At 42.3% G+C, this 27110-nt stretch overlaps 1 protein-coding gene across 1 annotated transcript; it reads left to right on the forward strand.

Annotated features, from left to right (window-relative positions):
- Positions 1 to 622: 622 nt before the first annotated feature.
- On the forward strand, positions 623 to 25883 carry CD163 (CD163 molecule). Its single transcript, XM_030453362.1, has 16 exons — positions 623 to 689; positions 6218 to 6532; positions 8689 to 8997; positions 10390 to 10701; positions 11507 to 11818; positions 12679 to 12996; positions 13733 to 14047; positions 17991 to 18305; positions 19024 to 19086; positions 19170 to 19484; positions 19679 to 19714; positions 20007 to 20144; positions 20436 to 20531; positions 21169 to 21252; positions 23253 to 23405; positions 25777 to 25883. Exons 1-16 carry the CDS (start codon positions 623 to 625, stop codon positions 25881 to 25883), a joined length of 3255 nt encoding a protein of 1084 aa, XP_030309222.1.
- Positions 25884 to 27110: the final 1227 nt, after the last annotated feature.

Genomic DNA, 27110 nt, shown 5'->3' on the forward strand with positions numbered 1-27110 from the left:
TTTAAGAGATTCTGCTCATATAGTTCTCAAGTTTCTCAGGAAACCCTGAGAAATTCTTGCCTCAAAGTCAGAGTGGGTATCATTTTTTACTCACAGTAGTACAGCTAGTGATTAACACCACTTCTGTTAATTTTTATTGTGAGTTCAACTCCTCCCAATGAGATAGATGACCTGCAAATTTAGGGATTGTCTTTGCCTCTTTCTCTTCCGATGTGGTTCATAAAATGACCAATGCTTTCTGCACCTTCATATCTCTTCATTAGGTGAGAAATAACCCTTTTGCATACTGATCTATGTTTACCACTGATGTTGGCCCCATAGTTGAACAAGACAATAGTAATGATGACATCAGAAGCGCCATCATCCTTCATATATGGTCATAGGCACAATTTTCAAATTTTATTGGAGCTTTTCGTTCCTTCAGATTTGACATTAATCTGTTGGTAATGTCTAAAAAGGTGAAGAATATTTCTATTGGCTACTCATGTAATTCATGGTAGCATGTGAATCTATATATTTCCTCCTTTGTTGTCATTTGTGAGACACAGAGAAGCCCATGCAGAGTTTGGCCTGCAGAGACAGTGCCTAACAGAGAGTGAAATTTCATCTGTCCATGCTCAGGATGGCAACAAAAGGACATCTTTCTGCTTCAGTGTTGTGGCTGCTTCTCTCCATTCAAGTCTCCTGGGGTAAGTACATTATTTCACACAAGTGAGATAGAAAATACTGTAAATTCAGTATCAATAGTTTTTTACTTCATTGACTTGTAAGGTAAAGTGTCAGTAAGGTGTTTAAATACATTTCTGTCTTTGACTCAATCTCTTTGGAGATCCTGGGGGAAAGAAGGGTAAACCCAGTTTGCCACTGGGTGACATACGATCCCCTCGGTGGTTCCTTTGTATCTGAAGCTTAACACTGTTTGTCTCTGCTCTTCTAGTTCTATGTGAACACATTTGAAACTGATAATGACAGACAGATTTTGTAATCCCCATTTTTGTCTCTGTGGAGTGCCACATGGAGGTGGCACTACAGCATTGTCACTGGTGTGCTGGTGGTCACATCCCTATCTGATTAGAACAAGACTTTATGGTTGATAGTTTGATGTACCATGGCCCTTGTCTTAAGGGTTGTCACCACCTGTGTGATGCAGTCACAATTCAAGTGGATGGGAAGAGAAGGCACAGGGCTTTCTGTGCAAAGGAACACGGAGAACAATATTAAACATTTGTATTCAGGCATTTTTATAGCAATGTTTGAGTGTCAACTGAGCAGTACTGTAGAAATGAGTGAGTGTTCTGCCAGCTTCTTTTCAGTAATAGGGAATAGTACCAGAGTGACTCACTAGTAGACAGGGGCAGCTTTACCTTGGCACTACGATCAGCACTTACCACATCTCTGCTCTGATGGTACTTGCACTCTGAGTGCCGCTGCAGCCCCCCCTGCTCCACAGAGTAGTGCAGCACAGAGTCAGTGTGGGAAGCATGGCCATCAGGGGAGTGAGTGAGCCACCTGCAACCACAGCAGACCTGTGCTGAAAACTGTCATGTGTGCTGAAAATTTCCACCTTAGGGTCTGGGTGCAGGGATGCATGATTTATTCTTATCCCTGGCCTACAAGGGGAACCACGTCTGCAGCTGGAGCAAGCCAAAATCCAAAGGCTTCTTATCCAAGCAGGATCTCATTTTGTGACTAGTACCACTGAAGGGACTTGTGGGGCACGCGGTGGAACATGAGGAATACAAAAGAGTACGTATATGCCTATTAGTATCACCAAAAAATCATATAAGATGATTACAGCAAAGGATAGTTTTGACTAAGGAATATTAAAATCTGTTGATTGTGTTATGCCTACCTCTGCATCCAGTCTTTTATACTATCATGTGTTCAAAACATCAGATGTTGGATTATTTAAAATTTCAGTTGCAGAGAACAATCGGTCAAGTGAAGAGCTGTTTTGTTTTTTTATTCTATTATTCCTGGATATGGCTAACAGAAATAGGTTAACTGGTTCTTTTCATCATGTATTTTGAATTTAATTTTTCTTATAACTTCTTTCTCTTTTAAATGTACATATATATTTAGCTGAGAAGGGTCTATTTTTGTGCTATGTTCTCTAGAACATCTTTCAGAAGAATCTTAAAAAACTTCTTACAGAAATTGTCCTTCTGAGACAACATGTGCAAGTAGAAGGGGATTTTTTAGTTACCAGAGGCTTGTCCTGTGAATGCGAGAGACTTTTGTACTCAGGAAAGTTCAGGAGAATGGACAGTTTGCAGAAAATTTAGTTTCTGGAAGTTGGTAGTTGTTGGGCACTGCAAAAATCTCCCTTAACATTTTTCTATTTCTGAATCTAAGTGATTGTCAGGAAATTGTGAGGAAGTCCAGCAGTGTTAGCAAAGAGGTAACACCTTTGCCTATGTATAAGAGGTGATCATGTGCAAAAGTTATATTGTCTCTGTGTTAATGTTTAAGGCTGGGTTGGCTACTAAATGGACAACAGATCTCTCTTATAACCCTTTTCCCTTCCTAAAGGGCAAAGCGAAAGAGAAAAAGGGAGAAAGACCTACAGGTTGGAAAGAAAATTAACACAGCTTTACTGAAACAATAACAATGAAAAGAAGAAATATAATAATATTAATGGGAAAATCATGAATTATATACACATATACACAAAACTAATATCAAAACTCCCTGATGACAATCACATCACCACTGATTCTGCAAGGCAGCCAGTGGGAAAGTTGCAGACTGGACTCAGTGGGAGATACAGGAACTGTGTCAGGACCAAAGGCACAAGAATGGACAGAGTCCTTCTTGGATGCTGGCCAAGGGAGAAAAGAGCTTGACTCTTGTAATCCCTCATCTTTATACTAAGTGACACGTATGGGATGGAATACTTCGTTGTTCCTTTTGGGCCACCCATCCTCTCTGCTCCTCCCAGCAGATATTCCCTTTCTACACCCTTTTACTTACAGCACATAAGAACTTTAGCAAGGACCTTGCTTTCTGTAGGAATAAGTAAGCAGATTTTCATGAATCTGCCAGACAAAGATGATGGCTTCAGGAGCTAGGAGTCTCCATAATGACCCATTTAGGTCTTTCTGGGCACCTGTCCTGCCTACCTGATGCTCTCACTTTTACCTAATGGTACTGCTTGCTCCCAGCATATTTCAGGATTTAGCATGAGCTGGCTTAGCCAAAATCTGAGCAGGAGTTGAGTGAACAGTCACAGAGCAGGGTAAGAATAGGAAGGATGAAAGAGAAAAACTTGTGGGTTGAGATAAGGACAGTTTAACAGATAAAGCAAAATGTGCACATGGAAGCAGAGCAAAATAAGGAATTCATTCACAACTTTCCATCAGTAGGCAGACGTTCAGCCATCCCCTGGGCAGCAGGGCTCCATCACACATAATAGTTACTTGGGAAGAAAAGCCACAACTCCAAACCTCCCCCCTTTCAGCTTTTTTAGCTCTGCATGATGTCATATGGACTATCCCTTTGGCCAGTTGAGGTCAGCTGTCCTGTCCCCTCTCCAAACCTTGTGCACCGACAGCCTTCTCACTGGCAAGGCAGTGTGGGAAGGAGAAAAGGCCTTGGTTCAGCAGTAAGGAAAACATCCCTCTGTTATCAGCAGCTGCTTTCAGCAAAAATCCAAAACATAGCTGCATCCAAGCTACTCTGAAAAAATTAACTCAAGCCCAGCCAAAGCTGGAACAGCACCAAGGGCAAATGCTTCAATGACCAGTGGTCCTGCTCAATTGCTGGCATTTAGAACTCCACACACGGACAGACACACTGAATAGGGTGATCTCACCCAGGAAAACAGTTGGAAATAGATGCTAATAAGAAGACACAATGGACAGTGTGGAGTAGGTGCAGTGCAGAGTAGGTGCAGAGAAGCAAACTGACCAGCAGTCTGCTTACCCACCACTGGTTGCTTTTCACAGAATGGTTGAGTTTGGAAGGGACCCCTGGAGGTCATCTGATCTGACCTCCCTGCCCAAGCAGGGTGACCTAGAGTTAGTTGTCAGGACCATGTCCTTGGGAGGCTTTGGAATATCTCCAAGGAAACCATCTCCACAGCCTTCCTAGGTAAACTGTTCAGTGTTCACTCATCCTCATGGTAAAAAAGTGTTTCCTTACGGTCAGATGGAAACTCCTGGCTTTCAGTTTGTGCTTTCTGACTCTGGTCCTTTCATCCACTTACCCTTCTGTTTCCCCATGCTTGCTCTGACCCAAACAGCCCTGATCCCTCCCTTTCCCCACCTTCAATTTGTCTCCAAAAAATCCCATAATAAGCCATGTGCAATTCCAAGATGCTCTCCTCTTGTATCCTATAGGGAGCCCTATACCCCCTAGGCTGTAGTGTCTCTCCATCTTCAAGGTAACACCCAAACCCCTCACGTTGATACATGTGGGTTTTTTTCAGACCCGCACAATGATCGCTCTGCTGAGAGAATCCTAGAAGGGATCAAGATAGGGTCCTTAGTGGATAATTGGGGTTCCCCCACCTGTCATTGTTTCTCTGTTCTCCTTTACACATAGAATCACAGTATGGTTTGGGTTGGAAGGGACCTTAAAGATCATCAAGATCCACACCCCTGCATGGGCAGGGACACCTTCCATTAGACCAGGTTGCACAAGGCCTCATCCACCCTGGCCTTGAACACCTCCAGGGAGGAGGCATCAACAGCCTCCAGAGGCAACCTATTCCAGTATCTTCCTACCTTCATGCAGAAGAATTTCTTCCTGATATCCAACCTAAATCTACCCTCTTTCACATTGAGACAAGCTTTTTATCCCATAACCTAACAAATGAATGCCATCCATATTGTTGTTTAATTTCATCAGTGATGGAATTTGGAAGAAGGTTTGGGCTTTTTTTGTTTCAACATTTGTTTTCACAAACATCTACAGAGAAATATTGTCTATGTCAATTCAGAATATTAACGTGTTCTACTATGCTGTGATTCTGTGATCATGTGTATGCTTTTTACTCAAGCAGAGATGAACCTTTCTGCAAGAATCTTTTTTGTGAAAAAAACCCTCAAGACAATTCCTGAGCAAATCCACTTTTCTTCTTTTTGTGTCATTACATCCTAGAATACTCTCTGCAGTTTTTTTTCCCAGTGTTAACTCTATCTGTGTAAGATGCAGACTCAGAACTGCTCCCATGTGTTTTTTGGTTCCTAGCAGCCTTTTTGTAGCTTGGCTCCCTAAGAACTGCTTGTGTCCCACCATCGTTCCTGTATTTGAATTCTCCCTATGTTTTCTAGCCTTTAAGTCCCTTTGCTGTGACACTGAATAATATTTGAAGTATCTATAGTAGCAGTTCAACACTGTAAAGCAAGAAATTGACCTATGCATCTTCCCTCTTCTGTCAGGCTTTTTTTCAAGTGTTCTGTGATGACTGTAATGTTATTTTGTGAGCCAATATGTAAAAAAACTGGGAAATGTGTATGAATATAAAAGGGAAGAGGTAGACATGGGGGAAGAGCAGAAAAAGAGGGTTCTTTGGGCATCAGACTCACCCCAAGAGATAGTGGGCATGAAGAACAACATGAAGAACTAAGTACCTGTCTGCGTTCTGCTTATGTTTCTGCATCCCCTTAGATATCTTGCCACTTTCACGAGTAATTCATGATCTTTTGTCATCTGGTATCTCTGACTACAGGACCCCATGGCTAGGGCAAGAGAGGAGGGAAAGAATAAAGAGTATTGGGACACTGAGTTGCAAGCAATACTTTGAGAGGAAGAAGCTGAGGCAGACAAGAGAAATGCTTCTTCACACACACTGTATATATACTGAATATGGGGATGAAAAACTGGTACCCATTGAATATTTCCAGCTAGATATCATGACAGCAGAAAAACAAATAGAAAAGAGGTGTTTCTGTTTAAGCATTTCTGAACCACACAGCAGAGACATTACTCAGCATTTCCCAGCCCTGATTGATCATAGCTAAAGAAAGCTTGCCTGTTGTTAGATATAAGTTATATTTTAGCAGCATGGATAGCTCAAACTTGTAAATACAGACACAGCTCCCTGTAAAAAAAAAACTTTAAGTTGCACTGTTCAGGAAGCTGAATCATATAAGTCTGATTTAAGAGTGCTTTAAAACTACTAACAGTGTCGGTAACTGTCTGCATTTAGCTAAGTGTGATTAGGCACTTAAGGGTCCTTTCCCATACCCTTGTTCTTTCTCTGTATATGAAGGTGCTGATGAATTGAGGCTTTCAAATGGAACTGGTCCCTGCTCTGGGAGAGTGGAAGTAAAACATGAGGAGCAGTGGGGAACTGTGTGTGATGGTGACTGGACCATAGAAGATGCTGAGGTTGTTTGTAAGCAACTACAATGTGGATCTGCTGTTCAGGCCCTGAATAGAGCTCCTTTTGGAGAAGGAACTGGACCAACATGGTTGTATCGAGTTGATTGTCATGGTGATGAATCCGCTCTCTGGAACTGCTCACATCTAGGATGGGCTTCTTTTACCTGCCCTCATTACTTTGATACTGGAGTCATCTGCTCAGGTAAGAAGTCATACAACCTTTTGTAATAGAAAAATGCTACAAGACTGGAATCAAACTTTGCCCAAGCCAGACTGAAGCCGAAAAAGGCCAGCAAAACTGTTTAGAGACAAAGTTTTGAGCCTTTAAACAGCAAAGGTATTTATTGTCGGATCCGGGGAACTCCCAGCTCACGCTGGACAAAGAGTTCCAAAGGTTAAGGGAAAGGGTTAGGATATTTATACATTAAAAGGGGAGGTTACATTATCCTTACATACATATTCATAAGATAGTAATATGTCATCATAATATTCATAACAAGTGGAGTCTGGGCAGAGTCGTCTTTTTGGCGATATGTCTTGGGGTCTTTGGGGGTTTTCAGATGAAGTAACGAAGTCTTCCTCAGGGTTGAACTTTTTACCTTTCTTGCTTTCGATGACTTCATCCTCTTGTTATAGAGGATAATTGGACCCTTGCAATTATCTTCCCCTTATCTGCTGGTTATGGCAGCCTCATCCTGTCTTCCGTGCAGGTATTTGCACTCCCCCAGTGCCTAGCTAGCCTTGGCAGTGCCAAGACTTACACTCCTAATTATCTCCAAGACAGAAGTTAATCCTGTTAGGGTCTTGACATGTCTCAGCTGCTTTGTTCACTTCTTTCTCAGTTTAACCCTTAATTCTACTAGTTATGAATACAAATTCATTAACATATATTACAAGTTTTAATTCTACATACATTAAATTCACACAAACAGCTTGGCCTGATCCACTCTCCTTACAGGAGTTAATCCTGTCAGGATCTTTTCTCTTTTTCAAGATAGAGCCAAGGACTGCACAGAGATAACACTTTATCCATGGCTTCTCCTCAGCCTAAGCAAGTTGCAGCATTATCTTCTGATGACTACAAGCATACGTCTCCTTCACCTGGGCACAGCAATGGCATAGAATGGAAGCAGACAAAGTAAATTTTATAGAACAGAAAAAGAAACACTATTTGTTTCTACTATAGCTCTCCCAGGCAACAGGAGAACAGTGCTAAAATTGTCTTTGACCAGGAGCGGGGGCTAAAAAAACAGGTCCAGATGGAGAAGCAAGAAAATGCTGTGTTGTGGCACACAACTGCACTTCTTCTCCAGGTCTTTGTGTAAGCTAAGACAGGAGAGTCTGCAATGGCAATTAAATCCAATATCTGTTTGTCTTTCTTTGCAAGATACGCCTGGTTTTGCTCTATAGATGAAGTACTACTGCAAGAGGTTTATTCTTCCCAGCCTCAATATCTGACTTTAGTTCTTTTTGTTTTTTAGAAGGTTTAAGCCTCTCTAGGTCCCTCTGAATGGCAGCCCTACCATGGGGCTTCTCTCTGCCCACTCCCAAAGGCATGACCTCCTTCAGATTGTTGGTAAAGATGCTGAACAGAACAAGTCCCAGGAAAGATGCAATAAGTGGTATTCTACTTGTTGCCAGAGTCCAGGTAGAGTGCAACCCACAAATCACAACTCTAAGCCTGACCAGCCAACCAGCTTTTTAACTTTGTAGCTGTCCACCCACCCAGGCAGTAACATCCTAGTTTAGACACAAGAACATTGTGCAAGACAGTGCCAAAGGCCTTGCTAGAAGTGAGGTAAATTGCATGGGCTGGTCTCCCCTCATCCACAAATCCAGTCACCTTTATCAGAGAAAGTGGTAAGATCACACAGGCATGATTTACCCTTTGTAAGTGCATGCTGACTCTTCCCATTCACCCTCATGTGCCCAGTAATGTATTCCAGGAGGACCCACTCCACATTTTACCCTGTAGACCTCCAGAATCTTTTTAGCCTTTTCTCTTTCTTCTTTCTGGAGTGCTTCAGCTTCCTATTCATTTGAATAATGAAGCATTGAGGATGCATACTAGTAAATTACTATTTATTTATTTATTTATTTACATGGGGACTGTAATTTCTTAAGCGTTTGGTGTCCTTCTGTAGCTTCCCAAGGATTTAGTATTTTCACATACTAAAAAATAAACATTCTCACATACCATTTTCTCTCTTGACAGTAGCGTACAGGAGTGGCCACAATGGTTACTGAAAAGTGCCAATGGTCCTCAGAGAAGGGCCTTGCCCATAAAGGTATGGTAGTTATTAAATTAGGTCAGTACAATCAAATATTGATGTTGGATTTCTTGGGATTTTTTTCCAGGTTTCTCTGGACTGCACCTGACTGGAGGGGACACTGCCTGCTCAGGACATCTGAAACTAAAGATGGAAAAGGCTTGGGCTACGGTCTGTTTTTCACAAGTTGATTTCAAAACTGCCTCTGTCATATGTAAGGAGTTAGAGTGTGGCCAGCCTGTGGATATTGTGAAAGGAACTCACTCTGGAAAAAGCCATGAACTGTTCTGGCAAGAAGAGTTTCACTGTATAGGGAATGAAACTCACCTTGCACACTGCCCCAGGAAGCTGTACCACAGTAAGACATGTTCTCATGATGCCACTGTTGTATGTTCAGGTGAGACTTTGGACCGATATTTGTAATTTCAATGTATCCTATATGTCTCCTTTCTGTCAATCCTTTGTACATTTCTGTGGTCCGCAGAGTTCTTGGGTGCTTCCCCTATCATGCCTTGAGCCACCCAAGGGAGGCCAGGAAGTAATAGAGAGGAGCCTCACAAACTCTCTACTGAGAGTCTGCATTTTACACGGGCTGTTCTAAGCACTTTAATTCTGCACCAGCGAAGCAAAAGTCAAAAGGGCTGTAATTTATTTTGTGATACTAGGGGTGTGCGCTCACTAGTGCTGAGAACTCTTTCCATCACTTTCTTACATGTGCAAGAGGAGAAATGGCAAGAGCAGGCTATGTGGAGAAATTAATTTATTTTCTGTGCTGCTAGTGTGGACGTTAAACTTTGACGCTTCAGCTAATTTTAAAAGTTCTGATACCTGGATGATGTTAGTTCTGACTGCCAGGTAATGTTATATAAGAATGCCATACAGTCATGGCTGCTGGGAGCTCTAATTACAGTTAATTTATTACCAAAGGGATGATTACACCTAGCAAACACAATTTTTTTCTTGAGGGCATGAACCAAAAGAGAAACTGAACATGAGGCAGAGCTGCTGACAACACCTTGTCACAAAATAATCACTGTTCATGGTGATCTGGAGGGCTGCCTGTGGAGCTGGTGGCCAGCCCAGTTGAGGTATCAATAACTGACAAGCATATTGGCTTTTGCCTCCATCTTGCAAGCATCTTTCAGCTCAGAGCAGAAATCCAGGTTTAACTAGAGGATAACGATGCAAGTACCAGGCAAGGGTAAGAAGTAACAGTGTGAAAATACAGGTGGACTGCAGAAGGCTAGCAGTAGGACACCACATTCCTACTGATGCTGCACTTAAATTACTTGGAATATGCTGATGTGCATGGTCTGTCTTGTTCCATACCTTATGCTGTGGCATAGATGAAAGAGAATTGCAAACTGCAAGTTGCTGTTACTGGGTAGTGTGAGATAACCAACTACTGAGAGAGTGATCCTAGTAGCTCCTACTCTGAGTTTCTCACAGGCTTCAAATGCAAGGCAATGCTCAGCATGCCTCTGCAAGAGAGGATGTTGAAAGGTAGCAGCAGTACTATGGGGGGAGTAGAGAGCAAACCAGAGGAGGAGAAGCTGAACCTTAAGAGTCAAAAGACTTTTAGTCATGTACTGTAGGCTACAACATGGACAACAAAGAAGTGTTTTTTTAGAGCTGGCTTATGAGTATCCTGGTTTAACAAGCTTCCCAGTAACCTGAGACAGAGTGAGTGCTAATTCCTTGCAGCTAGATCTCTCTTACAGTTTTCTGTGCAATAGCACACACACACACACACAAAAGTAACTGCTAAGTTCTTTTATTCTTCCTCCAGGCTATGGTGGGTACAGGCTGGCAAATGGCAGCACTGCTTGTTCAGGGAGAGTAGAGCTTCTTCATGGAGGCACATGGGGAACCCTGTGTGACTCCCTGTGGGATTTACCAGCTGCCAATGCCCTCTGCCAGCAGCTGGACTGTGGGGTTGCCCTACTAATACCAGAAGGACCATCCTTTGGGAAAGGAAATGGATCTGTCTGGAATGGCACGTTCAGTTGCAAGAATGGTTCACACCTGAGAGACTGTCCTGTGAGTGTGCTAGGTCAGGAGGAATGCCCTGCTGGAAAAGATGCTCAAGTGGTATGTTCAGGTGAGTAGCAGAAAGGTCTAAGAGAAGAGCTGAAAAATTCCTTCTTTGATGAAAACTATGGACCCAAAATCCAGAGGGTGCCTGTGGAGCCAAGTTGTGTCTTTTGTCTGCTGCTATTGGCATTTCCAGGATTTGAGGCTGCACTCCACCTGTACCACAAGGCTGCTCCCTGTGAAGTGCTCCTAGTGTCAGGGAATAGAAAGAACACGGGCCTCCACAAGGTAGGATGAGCTGAGGGCAGAGGATGAGCACAATATAAGCATTGTCCTTGCCCACCAGGTAACAATCCAAAGCATCTCTACAGAGGACAGAGGAAGGTATTGATAACAAGGCCTATGGACAGTCTCAAACAAAGCAAAGTAATCAATAAAATGTAGGGTCCATTTGGAGAGAACAGTCAGGTGTAGCAGCAGACAAGACTGGATGCAGTTACACTAGTCACAGACTAAAGGCCTAGTCCAGGTTTAAGTGAGGTTTTGGACCAGCAGCCAGAGGATGCATAGCTGGAGGCTGCTCAGGACAATGAAGATCTATTGTTTCACCCAGAGCCCTGAAACCTAGTGCCCTGACTTTAAAAATTGCAAAGGGGCCCAGGTCCTGATTTCTAGTCATTCTTCACAGTAAAATAGGGTAGGCTGATGCCTAGTTATGAGTATGGAATTTCCAGTGGTCCAGTAGGGAGACTTTTACTAATGAATGCTAAGGAAAAGTCACTCTCATTTCCCAGTCACTTCCAGGTCATGCCCATGAGCAGTTACAAACATACAAACATGACATCTCAGTACTCACTTTCTCTTAAATTCAGGGTGCCCAGGGGGCAGGTTGGTGAATGGCAGCAGATGCTCTGGCAGAGTGGAGATTCGCCATGGAGACACATGGGGAAGACTCTGCCACTCCCACTGGAATTTGCAAGCTGCCAGCGTTTTCTGTCATCAGCTGAACTGTGGCTATGCAAAGTCAATCCAGACAGGAGACCGTTTTGTGGATGGGAATGGGCCTGTTTGGAGAGATGCTTTTCACTGTGAAGGAACAGAGTCCTGCCTGTGGGATTGTGCTCAAGTGACTTTGGGCAACCAAGCTTGTTCAGCCAGAGAAGCAGCCACTGTAATTTGTTCAGGTAAGTCAGGAGTAATCTTTTATGTGTAGTGCATTCTCAGACCAAAGGAGCATTGGTGATCTCACTCTGCCTAGCCAGTCTGGTATGTCAGCCTTTCTTTAGTACCCTTTCCTTTCCCCCTCACTGCCTTAACCTTGGCTTGAGCTTAAAAACTTCATATAGTAGAGGGATTCACATTATTTAGCTGTGCCTGAGTGCAGTGAAATGAGGCAACCAGGTACCACTAATTGCCAGGGAGTGGGCATGAGCTTGTGTTAACCCCACCTGTGCCTGATTAGGGTGGGCCCCAACTGCGCATGAGCAGGATAAGGGGGCCAATAAAAGGTGAGGCCTTGAGTGAGCTCTAGTGGCACAACCAAGTTATTGTGGTGCTGAGACAGAGCTCCAGTGGCACAATCAGGTTAGCACTGTGCTCACAGAAGCAGTACAAAGCCAAGAATGCCAAGGTTGTGAGATCAGGAGTGAGCTGAGCATATGCCTGGAAGCCTCACCTTTTATTGGCCCCCCAGTTCTGCTCATGCGCAGTTGGGGCCCACCCTAATCAGGCACAGGTGGGCTTAACACAAGCTCATGCCCACTACCTGGTAATTAGTGGCACCTGGTTGCCTCATTTCACTACACCTGGGTCCTCACAGGGTCTGGTCTTCGAGCTGGAAAAGCCTTTCTCATTTCCTGCTGCAGACCCTTATGTGCATGAAAGCCAAGAATGCCTTAACAGAGGCTCTGCCATTAACAACTGGTTAGAATTATTTTTTTTACCAACATAGAAATTTACCTTCCATCTCTTTCCTGTGTGCTATTCTACTGCAGTAAGAGCAGTAGATGTTATTTGTTATATTTTCCAAATCTCTTGAGCCCAGGTCTTGCTGAAACACTCAGACTCACAGGTGGTGAGAGCCACTGTGATGGGCGAGTTGAGATCTCTCTCCATGGCATGTGGAACAGAGTTCTGGATGAAGACTGGGACATCAAGGATGCTCAAGTGGTATGCAGACAGCTCCAGTGTGGAACTGCTGAGAAAGCCTATTACCTTCCAAGGTCCAAGCGAGGCACTGGTCCTGTGGGCTTAAGAAGTGTCCAGTGTGCTGGAAATGAGACTCAGCTGATGCTCTGCAAGACCTCCCCTTCTCAGACAGTGCCAGCTGGGGTTGCTGAAGATGTTGGTGTGGTTTGCTCAGGTGAGTTACTGGCCTAAAGGAACAGAATATTTCCTGTGTTGCCTGTAGCCCACCTTATGCTTTGGTCTCACTAGATCTTAAATAGGCAGAGGGTCTGATTCTGTGATACCCACCTGCTTGTATGGTCTAAGGGACAAATTATAGTTAAAGAAACAATTTAATTTACACAATTCTTTCCTAATCTGAATTTCTTAAAGAATTTATCTCACAGAATCAAAAAGAAGTAACAGAATACAGAAGTCAAAAGAACACTAATTTGGCCATGATTGTCACATATTCTGTCTGTCGGTTGGGAATTAAAAGGCTTTATTATGTGCTATTTCTCTATTTATGGATATATAAATATGCAGCATTTCCAAAGTAAATTAGAACTGTTTCTAGTCTTATTTTGTAACACATCTGTAGCAGAAACTGTCTCTATCTAATTGAGTTTAGATGGAAAACAGCTTGTCAGATTTTCTAAGATAAAGTGATCTCCATATGATCTCAATATGACTGGACACCCCTTGTTTGCCACACCTAACGGGAATGATTCAGACTTTTACCTGATGCAGGAACAGGCCTTTCCCTTTATGTGGTTTTAGCATCACAGGAGTTCTGTCCAAGAAACCTCAACAGAAGAACTGTAATCTAAGAAGAATATGATGCCTTAAAAGTGCTTTAAACATAGAGCCATTGCACTGGCCCGTGCTTTATCATCACATTGCATGTTGACATCTGGGCTTTCTTCCTGCAGGTAGCAGACAGATTAGGCTGGTGAATGGAACAAAGCGTTGTGCTGGGAGAGTAGAGCTTTATCATCATGGCATCTGGGGCACCATCTGCGACGATAATTGGGATCTATCAGATGCTAATGTTGTTTGCAAACAGCTGGGATGTGGACATGCTATCAAGGCATTTGTCTCTGCTCATTATGGCAAAGGTTCAGGACAGATCTGGCTAGATGATGTGAACTGTACTGGGGCTGAATCTGACCTCTGGACGTGTCCCTCTAGGTCATGGGGTGAGCACAATTGCCAACACAAAGAAGATGCTGGAGTCTTGTGCTCAGGTATGTTTGGAGGATCCTTCTCTGAGATTGTGGGTTGAAAGGGGAAGGTTACATGAAGGTGAAGCTGAGCATAGTGGAGACTTGCTTGGACAGCCTCTTGCTCTCTCTTGACTACATAGTTGGTCAGCACATCCCTTTGGTCCCAGCAAGATGGAGGTGTAATAACACACACACACAAAGTGTGAGTTGGGGTAGGATATTTGGGGGATAAATGAGAAGGTTTCCATAAAGGTTTCTACAGCTGGGGGCTTTGGGTGTTTCTTGGACAGGAGGAGTTCATCCACTACCATGTGCCCATTACAGTCATTTGCAACTGGCCCTGAAGCCAATGGGAACAACCCACTATGCACCAAAGCATCAGCAAACCATAGAAGCATCTGGTGGATCTGCTTCCACATCTTAAATACACGGCAGCTTCAAGAGAAGTGAAGCTGAAAAAGACGCTGGAGACATAGTATCCATGCCAGAGAAGGTATGGCTCTGAGAGGGCTGTGGCCTGTGGATCAGTCACACTGGAACAGAAACACTTCTGAAGGTACTGCAGCCTATGGAGCAGCCATGCTGGTGCAGAGGAAAATGAATAAGAAGCAACCAGACATGGAGAAATCCCATAATGTCCCGCACTGCAGGACACTCACTGAAGGAACTGAGACAAGTGGAGTGGATCAAAGGTGTATCCCACAGTGTCTGTTTAATTGTTACGGCTTTACATTTTTATTCTCACTACCTAAAGAAATAATTAAGATTATGTTAAGAACAAAAATTAAAATTAAGTTAAATTTCCTAAGTGGAAACTGTTTTGCCCATTACCTCAGACTGCAACCGTGGGAGGCACTCTCGCAACACTACAATCTGGATGGAATGGCTACCATGGGACTAGAATAATTGTAGTAAGTTTAAAGCTCCAGAGAAGCTTTGACTCTGATATTGGAAATTTGGTGTGGTGTGGTGTGATACACCCATTGTTGGGAAGGATTAGGGGACGCAGGTGGAGAAGGGTATGAACCATAGGTAAACTGGTAGAAAATGGAGAGAGTGACAGACCTTGTTAGAGGGGAAGATGACTGGGAAGAACTTGGAAGGAGGAAGAAAGTCTAAGCTTGAAGAGATGGGTTTGGTACACTTTAATTGTTGCCACTGTCCCTATTGCCCCTGTAATCCTTAACATTGATGACTGGAGATGGATGGATGGATGGGACAGGAAGGCTTTGGGATTTTTGCAATAAGCACTGTGGTGAGAACTAGGTACGGGACTCCTCAGGAGACCATCTAATCCCTCAAACATTAAAAAATTTGCTTAAGTAGACCCAGTGAGTCCCTAATATGCTGAAAGCAGTATCAAACTCCAAAATAATTGTTTCCTTTGAAAAAGAAGGCATGGTCTTAAACACATGGTAACCTGAACGACAGTCCTGTTTGACCTGTGTGGGGGTCTGCTGGAGAATGATGATTTACAATAGACTTCAGAGCTCTGAATTAAGTCACACACTGCTAAAGAATGCTTCTGGTATGCTACAACAGATATTGCAAATGCACTTTTTCTTTTTTTTTCTTTTTTTTTTTTTTCTTTTTTTTCTTTTTTTTTTCCCCTCCAATCCTACTGGTCAAAGAAGAAAGACTTACTTGCCTTCACCTGGAGTAGTATGCAGTACACCCAGAACAAGATGTCCCAAGGATGTAAACATGGAAACACAGCTCTCACTATCTGCCGTGGCATCATCCACCAGCATTTAAAACAACAGAATTCCAAAGTACTTTTCCTCTACCTTGATGATGTACTGATGGGAGGAACAAGTCCAGTAGTACTAAGTAAAAGGCTATAGAAAATCATTCTCTTATTCTGGATTTCCCATTAAGAACTCCAAAGTAGAAAGGACAGAAATACAAAAGAAATACAAGAAATACAGGTTTTAGGCATGCAAAATGGATGCAGATATTTTCCAGCTGAAAATATTGCTTGGATAAACACCATGGCCCTCCACACAATAAATGGGAAAGCAGAAAAGAACTACTCATCTCTAGAACAAGAAGTCCTAGCTTCATATGCAGAGGGTGTCTGAGCACCACTGCAGTGAGTGCAGAGAAGGCACTGTGGTTATGCCCCAGACTAGCTGTCCTGGATTTTAGGTGCCAGAATTCAAAACTACAGAGGGAAGAGCATAGCAAAAGAGCACAACTGCGTGGCAAAAATGGCTACTGGACCTTTCCCAGTATGCACGTATTGGTTCAAACTTAGGACCAGAATTAGTTGAATTCACTAAGTCAGTGGGCAGCAAATTAATACTATGAGGAAGACCAAGTGCCTTTGGCTGATGAAGCCCTAGCATATGATGAATCAAGTACTGAAAATAAACAACGGAGTTTGTTCACTGCTGGATGCTGTTAAAGCACAGCAGGAAATGGGAGGTGGAAATCTTTGGAACCCCTCTAAAGGAGAAGTTGCCATCTGGAAAGAAACCTGAAGCAGTTTGAAAGACCTTGACAACAGCGTTGAAACACACTCAGGAGCATCAACAGACCCACACATATAGATTCCTGGGCGGTGAATAAAGTGGTAAGGAAATCACTTAAAGAATGGAGTTAGGAAAACCAGTTTGAGTACAAGTATGGAAAGCAGTACAACAGCTGCTTGAGGAAAAAACCTACTTAGTATGTCATGCTAATAATGGATATATCCCAAATTCAAAGGCTACTCAAGCAGAGAAACATAGCAACTAAACTGACCATCTAGCTCAACCTGACAGTTGAGATTTGTGAAAAAAAACCTATTTTTAGATAGATTATCCCATGACTCTGCTGAGCATCCTGTGAGAGATCATGGACAAAGAAGACTGCATAGGGCTGTCTTGGGAAGATATAATGCAAGCATTTAAGTAGTGTGATGTCTGTGGAATAGCACAACATATTCCACGGGTCAGTGGAAAAACATATCATAACAAAACTGTTGAAACAGCATGCACAGTGAGAGAAATGAATGTTTTGAGATCACTGGCAGGTGGATTACAAAAAACACCCCCTTCTTCCACAGCACCAAATGATAGAGCATCACAAGTTCTCACAGAGACAGAGCATCACAAGTGGATAGAAATTTTCCACTCAGACAGCAAATGCAGCCTGAGAATATTTGGATTGGGAAGCCTGCAAAAGCTGAAATCCCTAAGAAATTGTTCTCTGTTTTTGAAGGGCTGTGTTTACTTACTTAGTTGGTCTTTGGAGAAAGATCAATGAAATGTGTGCCTTTGCATAAAGTAAATAGAAGAGAGTTATCTTACTTTGCCTCATAAACTACGTTATTTTTCATGCACGAACATAATCTGAATTTTGTAATAAACAAATGTTGAGATCAGTATGATGTTAACTCCCATAATGTGGCTCCCAGAATGAAAGGTAGCGTTTTATTGGCTATTGGTGAACATTGTTACAGTGTCAATACCTTTTTCTTGCGACTAAGGGTAGAGTTTATAATGTATGTTTTTTGATGATAGTAGAGTTTATAATGGATATATGTTCAGTTGTTTCACAGAGGTGAGGGGTGAAATGTATGGCCTGTACCTGGCAGCATTTCAGATTGCAGGGGTGCCCTGTGCTTCAGCAGGGAAGACATTCCAGCTGGCTCTTGAATTACTGCAAAGAAGTTATTGCACACCAAAGCTTCAACATAGCAACTATGCTTCAACTACCTAAGAAATATGCCTGCAGCTGTGGGGTGTGGCCATCACTGTTGTTTTTTTATGCATATGCTGGTGAATGCTAGTTAAATAGAGAGGATCACTGAACAATTTTTGGTTTTAAGTGTTTGTCACTTCTGCAGTGCTTTCCTTTGGCACATCTTTCAAAGTGATGAACGGGATTATTAGTAGATTGTGGACTTCTCTCATCACAGCCAAGTTCCTAGCAGAACACTGCCCTTCTAATGCCCTTCTTATATCTTCTTCACTTCTAGAGTTCCTGGGTTTGAGGCTGGTGAATGGCAGTGAATGTGCTGGGAGACTAGAAGTTTTCTACAACGGGACATGGGGAAGCATTTGCTCCAATCGTATGTCTCAAGTCACTGCAAGAACTGTATGCAAACACCTGAACTGCGGAGATGGGGGAGAAATTGCAAGAGACTTCGAATATGGCAGAGGTTCTGGGCCCATGTGGCTGGATCACATTGAGTGCACTGAGCAACATAGCTCTCTCTGGCAATGTCAGTCAGATACCTGGGATCCTCACTCATGTGATAACCGAGCAGAAGAGACTCATATTTCTTGCACTGGTAATTAGAAATGCACCGGTACAGGACTTTCCAGACATATCCATAAACCTGTGTAGGCATTTATGAACACTGTAGTAATTACCTCATGTTCATTTGTTATCTGGTATATATTATTTCTGGTTTCATGCAGATGGCACAGGCATTTCTCTTCCCCTATATCCCTGATATAAATGAGTGACTTAAAATTACCTGAATGTCACCAAGTGCACTTATCCAGAGGAAATCCCAGGGAAGTCTGTGCTAGAACAGTGGCATTGCATTTTAAAATTAAAAATCTATGATACACTGTCAGTCTGTGAGATCTGAATAAGATTCAGGTTTCTCAGGTCTAGAGGTATGTGTTTCTAGATGTAGAGAGGCATATCAGTGCATCACTGTAGCAATGGATAAAATGTATGAACTCTTCAGTTCCAAAGGTCCATTTCTAATGTCTGCTCTTATGACAGTATTTAATACTTGTGCATTCCTACTCTAATATAAATAAATTCTTGATGACATTCAGGTCTCCTGAAAGGGATCACAGCTGCCTCACACAATAAGAAAGAAATCAGAGTCATTGGGAGTACTATTTCATTCACAGCAACAGCCAAACAATGATCCACCACGTACTAAGTGGCCATACATATGTATTACAGAAAAAAAAATAATTAATTATCAGGCTCCTTCAGTCTTTTTAGAGAATAATCAGATTACTCACTTCAGTACTTAAATTCTGCAGGAAGAAGAGAGGCAACATCTCCACCCACATTTGTTGAGTGTCCAAATTCTACAAGTTGTTCAGGTACCTCTGTATCTGTTTCTCCTTATTTGTCCCCTAGACCCCCCTGTTGTTTCAGTAACACATCAAGTTTCTGTGTTTTGCAGACAGGGAGAAGTTACGAGTCATAGGAGGAGAGAATGGATGTTCAGGCAGAGTGGAGATTTGGCAGCAAGGTTCTTGGGGAACAGTCTGTGATGATTCCTGGGACATGGCAGATGCTGAAGTTGTATGCAAGCAGCTTGGTTGTGGATCTGCTGTGTCTGCTCTTAGTGAAGCTGCCTTTGGGGAAGGGACTGGTCCCATATGGCTGGAGAAGGTGCATTGTAAAGGAACAGAGCTTTCTCTTTGGGACTGTCCAGCTGAGCCCTTGTTCAGCAAAACCTGTGATCACAAGGAAGATGCTGCTGTGGATTGCTCTGGTTAGTGACTGATCCTTTGGTTCATTACACAGATCTGGGAAGTAAGTAGATAGAGGAGCATCATGGCAGCCATACATCCTAGTGACTATCCCCTTCATAATTTTGACTGCAAGAATCTCACAAATGATATGAAGATGTTCTCCCAACTTTCACAATTTCCTCTTCCTTAATCTAGACTCACTTTTCTTTTGCAGGTATGATAGAAAAAACAGCACCACCCACTAGAGCAGGTAAAATATACCTTCTTCCCCTTTATTTATCCCATCAAATAAAGATTTTAATGTCCCTGATACTGCATAGCAGGTAAATCAGCACTATATTCCAGCTCATCAGAAAGCATCTCCTGCAGCCTTTTGTAAAGGAGAATGGAGAGGTACTATCCCCAGTTGCTTGAGCAGGATCCAGAAATGGGCAGCAGGTGACCTGCCTCACCCTGCTACCATGGGCACAGCAAGAAGCTATAGAGGAGCAGCCCTTTGAGTCACTTGATTATCCACCTGCTTTTCCATCATTTCCATTCAGATCCTCCCCGTCGCCCTGCAACAGATACTACGAGAATGTCAGTGCCTGTCATCCTCTGCATTATCCTGGGGGCCCTTCTCTGCCTGGTCCTTGCCATTCTTGCTGGACAGATCCAAAGCTCCAAGGCATGGCAGAGAGGTGGGTCCCTGGGATGAAATGCCTCCTCGCCATGGCTGAGCTCTGTTGGCTGAGGAGGCCAGGGGGATGGGTCACTGGGATAAGGGGCATCTGCTACCAGAATGATATTTGCACATAGCACCTGGCAGTGTAAGAGCCCAGCAGTGCTTATCTGCAGTCAGCACCTCTCAGTGACTTCCTAGGTACCAAGCAGGTACCAACCATTGCAACTCCTTTAGGTCGCTTCTTCTCATTACTCCAGTCTGGGTATGAGCAGAAACTTTGTGGATAATCATTGCCTTTTACTTTCAGGCTCCAGAGTATCCTATGACCCCTTCTCTGAGGCTGTCTATGAAGAGATTGACTATAACCTGATGACGGGAAAGCAGGGCATGACTAGCCTCTCAGGTCTGTATGTCTGGCTCTTGTCAAAGAAAAATTCCTCCTGATAGCTCAGATCCTGGATCTGATACTTGGCATCTCCCAGATCTCTTGGGTAACCAAAAACTCCTAGATTTAAGGAGTGGGGTTTCCAGCCCACTGGGCTCTGCCAGTTTCTCTCCTAAGGACATTTTGTGCTCTCCTCACTGCAGCCATAGAGCATAGGAAACTACAGGTCAAACAAACACCAACATCATTCCTAAAAAAACAAAACCAAAACTAAAACCAAAACAATCCTAAAACTCTTCCCAAACAAACTAACAAACAAGATACCATGAAACTATTCAATTATTTAAACCAGGTTACAAATAAAGGAATAATTTTTATCTCCTTACCAGCAGTTATGTGTCTCCTCCTGCCAACTGCTTTTCTCCCTTCATGGTTAACCTCCCCCATGAGCCATGAGAGGTGTTATGGGGTCCCTGGGGGATTCTTGACTCTTCCACTAAATCCTTTACCTTGAAAGAGTAATACCAACTGTCCCAAGAATGTTCTTGACTTGGGTATTATTATGGTAGCCTACTCTTTTCCTCATGCTTTTCCTTACGCTGTTTTAGCAACTAAGGAGAGTTTAATCTGAAACCCCTCTTTCTCATTTGTCTAGATTCTCATTCAGAACGTTCAGAAACAAAGACACAGTTTTACAGTGGAAACAGTGATGAAGAAAATGGTCCTGAAGCAACTCAAGGTAATGGAAGATGGGGATGCTACAAAGAAAGAGACCCCAAATCAGGGTAGCTTTGAATTTCCAAAGCATAATGGGTGATTAAAACTTTTTTTTCTTGGTGTCCATGTCTACTAGTGATGTTTTGATGTCAGCCAAAATTTTTTCTTTGTCTTGTGGTGGAAGAATGTCATACAATATCATATGCAAGTGCTAGTCTTCTTTTCAATGTGAGAATTTAAAAATAAATATTTGCCGGTAGTATTGTACTCTTCATTGATTACAGTCACATGACTCCAACAATTTGACAACTCCTTCTCCCAAAAATTGCAACTGTAACAGCTTTTAAGTTGTTGCTTCATTTCTGAGATAAATGGGAACAATTAAGACAGAGCAAAAAAACATGCTCCAAGTAAGAATAGTGGCATAGCATTGCTGTTTATTAGGGAATTTTAATGCAAGTGACCTGAAGAAAATGAAATTTGACAGATGCAGTTTTTGGTTTTGGTTTTATTTTTAAAAAGCCTAAGGAGACAACGTCTTTGAAGAACAACTGCATTTTCCTAGAGCTGATCAAAAAGCTCTCTTAAGTATTGCTTGGTCATCAAATGCCAAAGGCACAAGCAGTTTTGGACCTCAGCTCCCAGTGTTGCTGACTCTTTGCTGTGCATGTCATTAATTTCATTTTCTACTATTTTCTTACTTGTTTGTTTTAAATTTTAAATTAAACTAGAATATTTTCTTTTCCTTGCTTGCTTTGAAATGCTTACCAAAAAGGAAATTGTTCCAAATAAGATCTATTTTTCTTATTCAGACTGAATATTGAGTACTAGCTAAAAAGTGAAACAGGAATGTTTTGATTGACTTTTATTTTTATATATGTATTATTTGTATTTCCATGTGTGTATGTACATACTATGAAACAGTGAAAACTAATACTCTCTGAAGGATGGCATCCAGTTAAATACAGTCCACAAGGGTAGCTGACCCTGAGGAATTAAGAGAGTTGGCTATTCACAGAACTGGGGTTGATAGATGGGCTATTCATTTGGTAAGTAATTGGCTGGATGGCTGCATCTGAAGAGTTGCAGTTCAGTGTCCAGCTGGAGATCAGTAACAAGTGATGTCCCTCAGGGGTCCGTACTGGTACCAACACTGTTCAGTAACTTATAATGACACAGACAGTGGGATCGGGTGCATCCTCAGCAGGTTTGTGGATGACACTAAGATGAGTGGTGCAGTTGATACACTTGAGGGAAGGGATGACACTCAGAGAGACCTTGAGAGGTTTGAGAAATTAACCTTTCCTTATTGAGTTCAATAAGGACAAATGCAAGGTCCCCCGTTTGGCTCAGGGGAATTGCCAAGATCAGTACAGGCTGAAGGATGAAGGGATTGAGAGCAGCCCTGTGGACAAATTCTTGAGGATACTGGTGGGTGAAAAATTGAATGTGAGCCAGCAATGTGTGCTGAAATACCTCTGCCATGAAGAATGACTGGGAGAGTTGGAGTTGTTCAGCCTGGGGAGGAAAAGAACTGCAGATATTTTTCTCCAGAGTTTTGGCCTAAGTTGTGTAGCCACACATCAACTGGCAAATGGCTAAGTCCAGCTACTTAGCACGACTGTTTCAGAGAAATTTAGCAGAAGGTGGTTAAAGCAATGAAAAGACAAGGAGATAAACAAGGAGTAATTTGTCACCTTGAAATTATAAAATGCAACAGGGAAGTTTACTTTAAAACCTGTCACTAACTGCTTCTTCAGATCTTGTTCCTCCTCTTGTGCCTCCTCCATCTTGATTTCCACTTTCTACTTGTTACAGCACTGTATAACATTTATTGGAGCTATATCATTGTTATCTGGAGTGCATGAGGGTCCACAGGAGGATTCTTGGTTTATGATTGTTCATTATCATCATGATAATGTCAGTATTACAGGCCCTAATCAGCCTAATCAGGATCATCAGCCATTTAGCTCTCTGCTGGCGTATCTCTCCCCTTTATAGTTAACACCTGTACCACTCCAGAGGTCTCACCCCTGCCTGAAAATACCCTGGAAGATAGCTATGATGATGTGACAGAAGCTTCTGGACCTAGAGGTGCTTCTCTTTCTGAGCAGAATGGATGGGAAATCACTGAAATCCCTGAAGAAGGGGACAGAAACAATGATTCACACACAGGTAAGGCCAGAAGGTGCTGTTTTCATAATTTATAGTTACTGTAGTGGACTCAGAGAAAATCAAGGTGGAGGGTAGCTAGGTTTCATTTAGCCACTGTCAGGAAGGAACATGACCAACCTCCACAAAGAGTATAGGTTATATGTTATTCTGATCATACAACCAGTCAGTAGCTATGTTTCCAGCTATGTTTATCTATACCCATGCTGGGTAAGGGCTGTAAAATCTTTGCTCGAGTCCTAACCTAAGTCTTCATTGCAGCAAATTAAAATTTTTACTAAAATAACTGTGGGGATAAAGGAGTTGCATTCACTCTTGTAACAACCTTTTTAAGTACACATATGTGCCCTCAGTTCTGTTTTGTGTTTTGTTTTTCGAGACTGCAGCCATCTAAATTAGCCAGTTTTCTACTTGGGTCTGGCTGACTAGACATCTGCTTATTCTCTATATCTCCATGCAGGCTGTGTCAATAGGTCCATGTCAAAAGTGTTTAAACACCAAAATTTTACAGTACTTCTGTCCAGCATGGTACCAAGACTGTACCAGTACCAGGTAGAGCCAAAGGACTACTTCCTATGTCTAACAGATTATCCTTCTCTTTATGCATGCCAGTGTGATGTCTCCCTTTTTTGCAACATGATGCTCTTGACAGTGTTCAGTGTCTGTCCTTATAATATTACACATCCTGCTCTGCAAAATACAACATACCATTACACACCAATCTTTCTAATGATGCAGTTGATTGTTTCTCCTGTCATCTGTAGTCATGTATGTGTTCCTTTTAGATTTCATTCCATTTTCATACAAGCTTTGCCAAGTTTTCAGTTCAATTCAATTCGATTCAATTCAAATATAGTATGGGATCATCTTGAAACTATATTAACATGTATTTTATCTTAAGATTTAAGATATATCTTTTATACATATCTTACATATACATCTATATATATAGTTGTTTGTAGGGCTATCAAAGAATCTTACCGTATTTCTAGCCAGTCTATAGAGGTTTGAGTTAGACCATATTTTTCTAGTTTACTGATAAAATATCATCTGAGGTGGGTGAGAATTTGATATATTCCCTTATAAAAGCACTTTCAGATAATCAAAAAGAAAAATCTTATCTATCCAGTAGCTGTCCCTGGACCTTGTATCTCTCAAGTTGCTGTAACCTGCATGTACTTACCCTGAAGGCCCAGGGACCTACTCCAGTTTCTGCACATACACACACATACACATACAAAAATGCTATACATCTAAGTAACTGGCCTTAGATGCTCTATCCAACAACTGGTCCTGGAACCCCCTTGTTTTCCAGTTACTTCACACAACCACATGCACACCAACACCCACACATATGCACAACGTGTCCCTCAGTAATTGGGTTTAGATGTACAGTCTACCAAGTAAGTAGCCCCTGGATTCCCTGACCTCCCCCAGTTGCTGGTGTCTGGGCATGAGAACCCCTGACACCCAGAGCCCCACTCCAGCTGTTGGTTTCTTTGAGGCTTAACCTCTCTGTTCTCTCCAGATGGTGGCATCACAGACTCAGAGACCCCTCTGACCCATGGTCCGTTTATGGTTGTTGGAACATGGACCTCCATACACACACACACACACACACACACACACAGAACAGAGAACACTGTTACAAGGGAAACAGTTAGAAATGGAGCTTAATAAGAATACAGGACAGATGCCACTGCTCAGATGCAGGACATGGCCAAACACACATACCAGCCAGTAACCTGTTTACATGCCACCAGCCCCATTTATACCCTTATTCTATATTCTGATGTTTCTCATTTTTCTCCCCAAACTACATTGATCCCTCTTTCTCTGTGCTTTTGTTTCCTCCCCTAAACATCCCACAGTAAGTTTTCTATAATTCCAAGATGCTTTTCCCCTGTCTCTCATACTAAATCTCATAACTTTGTGGGCAACAACACCCCTCAGTCAGTAAGATGGGTTACATCCTCTTAATGGGTTTCAAACACAGGCAAAGGGCTGAGCAATCTCCTGTGATAGCTCTGGGAATGTCAGATCAGGGCACACTTGTAGGATGAACAAAGACAGATCTACTGAATTTGCAGTGTGTCAGATAAAAATTGAGGCACTAAAATAGTTGGGTTATTCAGGAAAATTGAAGAATTGCCTTTACTGCCTGTTTGCAGGAAACAGTAAGTTTTATTGTTGTGTATGTGACGTAAGTCAGGATGAGACAAGCATTCCTCAGGTCCTTCACAGCCACACACACTTATGGTTCTGATTTCTGGAGAAGAGAACAGGCAGCCCATGCTGCCCACAGCACAACCATGCAAAGTTGATACATACCGGATGTACATTTATCTCAGTGTTCTCCCCTTGGTGTTTTCAGACTGGAGTCCTAATGCATCAGGAAACAGGACCTCTGAGGCTGAGAAAGATTTATCTTCTGCTCTTGAAGATACAGGTTATGATGATGTTGAAGAGCTGGGACACTGATCAAGATTGATGAGTTGTACTGACCACTTCTGGAAATACGCCTCTCTTCATGGAATGCTAACTGGGTCCAATGCATTTAGGATTAGTTTACCCCAGTTTGGTTTATTTGCATAGAAGCAATTACATATTTAGAAAAACAAAAGCATTACTGTTAAGGAAATCTAATTTCCCATTTAATTTCTTGTTGACTAGGCTGTCTGGACAGTTTTAACTTTTTATTTCTAAATATTTTCATTGTGATTTTTTTTCTTGCTGAGTTAATTTTTCAACTTTGATCAATATTTTCTTATTATAAACTGTTTAAGAATCTTGCTTCAAACTTTTGCTTCTCCTCCCAGATACACCAAGAAGTTTTCTTGAGATTATTAAGAACAGGGACTGAAATGCAAGACTACTCAGCAAAGTTCTGTTTCACCTTTTGGATATTCTTGCTTGTCACAGAGATTGTAAGGACTCTGATTAATATTTTAGATAGTGATTTGTGAGATGAGAAAGTCAGTAAGAGGTTATTCTTGTCCACACTTTAGAAGCAGGTAAGTAATTTGAATTATGTATAAATGAATCAAGCATTTGATTGGAGGGAAAATCTTCTCTTCTCTTGTCTCTCTCTATACCATGATGACTTACTGTCTCTCAAACTTGGTCAATATACAGTAAGAGAAAGATTAAATTTTTTCCACAGATTGCCAGTGGTGGTCTGTCACATTGTATCTTTTAATTGTATGAGGGTAGACAGAATAAATCTGTGTGTTGATAGAATAGAAGGTGAAGTATTATTGTCTCAGCTCTTAATTATTTTCAAGTCTTCAAACAAAAAGCTGTCACTGCATTGTCATCTCTTTTGGCCTCCATTTATCACTCAAAATCTGAGTGCTACAGTCAATGTTTGCAAGGAACAGGAAAAGGCAGCAGAAACAGAAAAGGGAAAACAATTCTATGCCATAAATAGGTATAGCAGGTTGACTTGATGGGATTTATCCCTAGACCCTGGGGCTGATGCCTGTCCTGGAACATCCCAGGGAGGAGCCCAGCAGTGTGTTCCACCTCTCAGAGAGATGGAATCTCTGTTCTCAGGTGGCACGGTGCCTCTGAGCATGTATGGGATTGCAGAGATGGGGCTGTGACATGCTCCTGTGACAGGCCTGGAGGCAGCCAGGGCCAGTCTTACTTAGGCTCCTGCACTCCACCTTTGGCCTCTGTGCTCCTCTATGCATCTGCAGATCTTTT

This window comes from Calypte anna, chromosome 1 (genome assembly GCF_003957555.1).
Source record: "Calypte anna isolate BGI_N300 chromosome 1, bCalAnn1_v1.p, whole genome shotgun sequence".
In the NCBI taxonomy this organism is placed as follows: Eukaryota; Metazoa; Chordata; class Aves; order Apodiformes; family Trochilidae; genus Calypte; species Calypte anna.

Excerpts from the sequence above, each read along its gene's own strand:
- CD163 (XM_030453362.1), top strand. The coding sequence starts at position 623 with ATGGCAACAAAAGGACATCTTTCTGCTTCAGTGTTGTGGCTGCTTCTC. Across the intron at positions 19,715-20,006 it reads AGCACCACCCACTAGAGCAG|ATCCTCCCCGTCGCCCTGCA; the intron begins GTAAAATATACC and ends ATTTCCATTCAG. Across the intron at positions 23,406-25,776 it reads AAACAATGATTCACACACAG|ACTGGAGTCCTAATGCATCA; the intron begins GTAAGGCCAGAA and ends TGGTGTTTTCAG.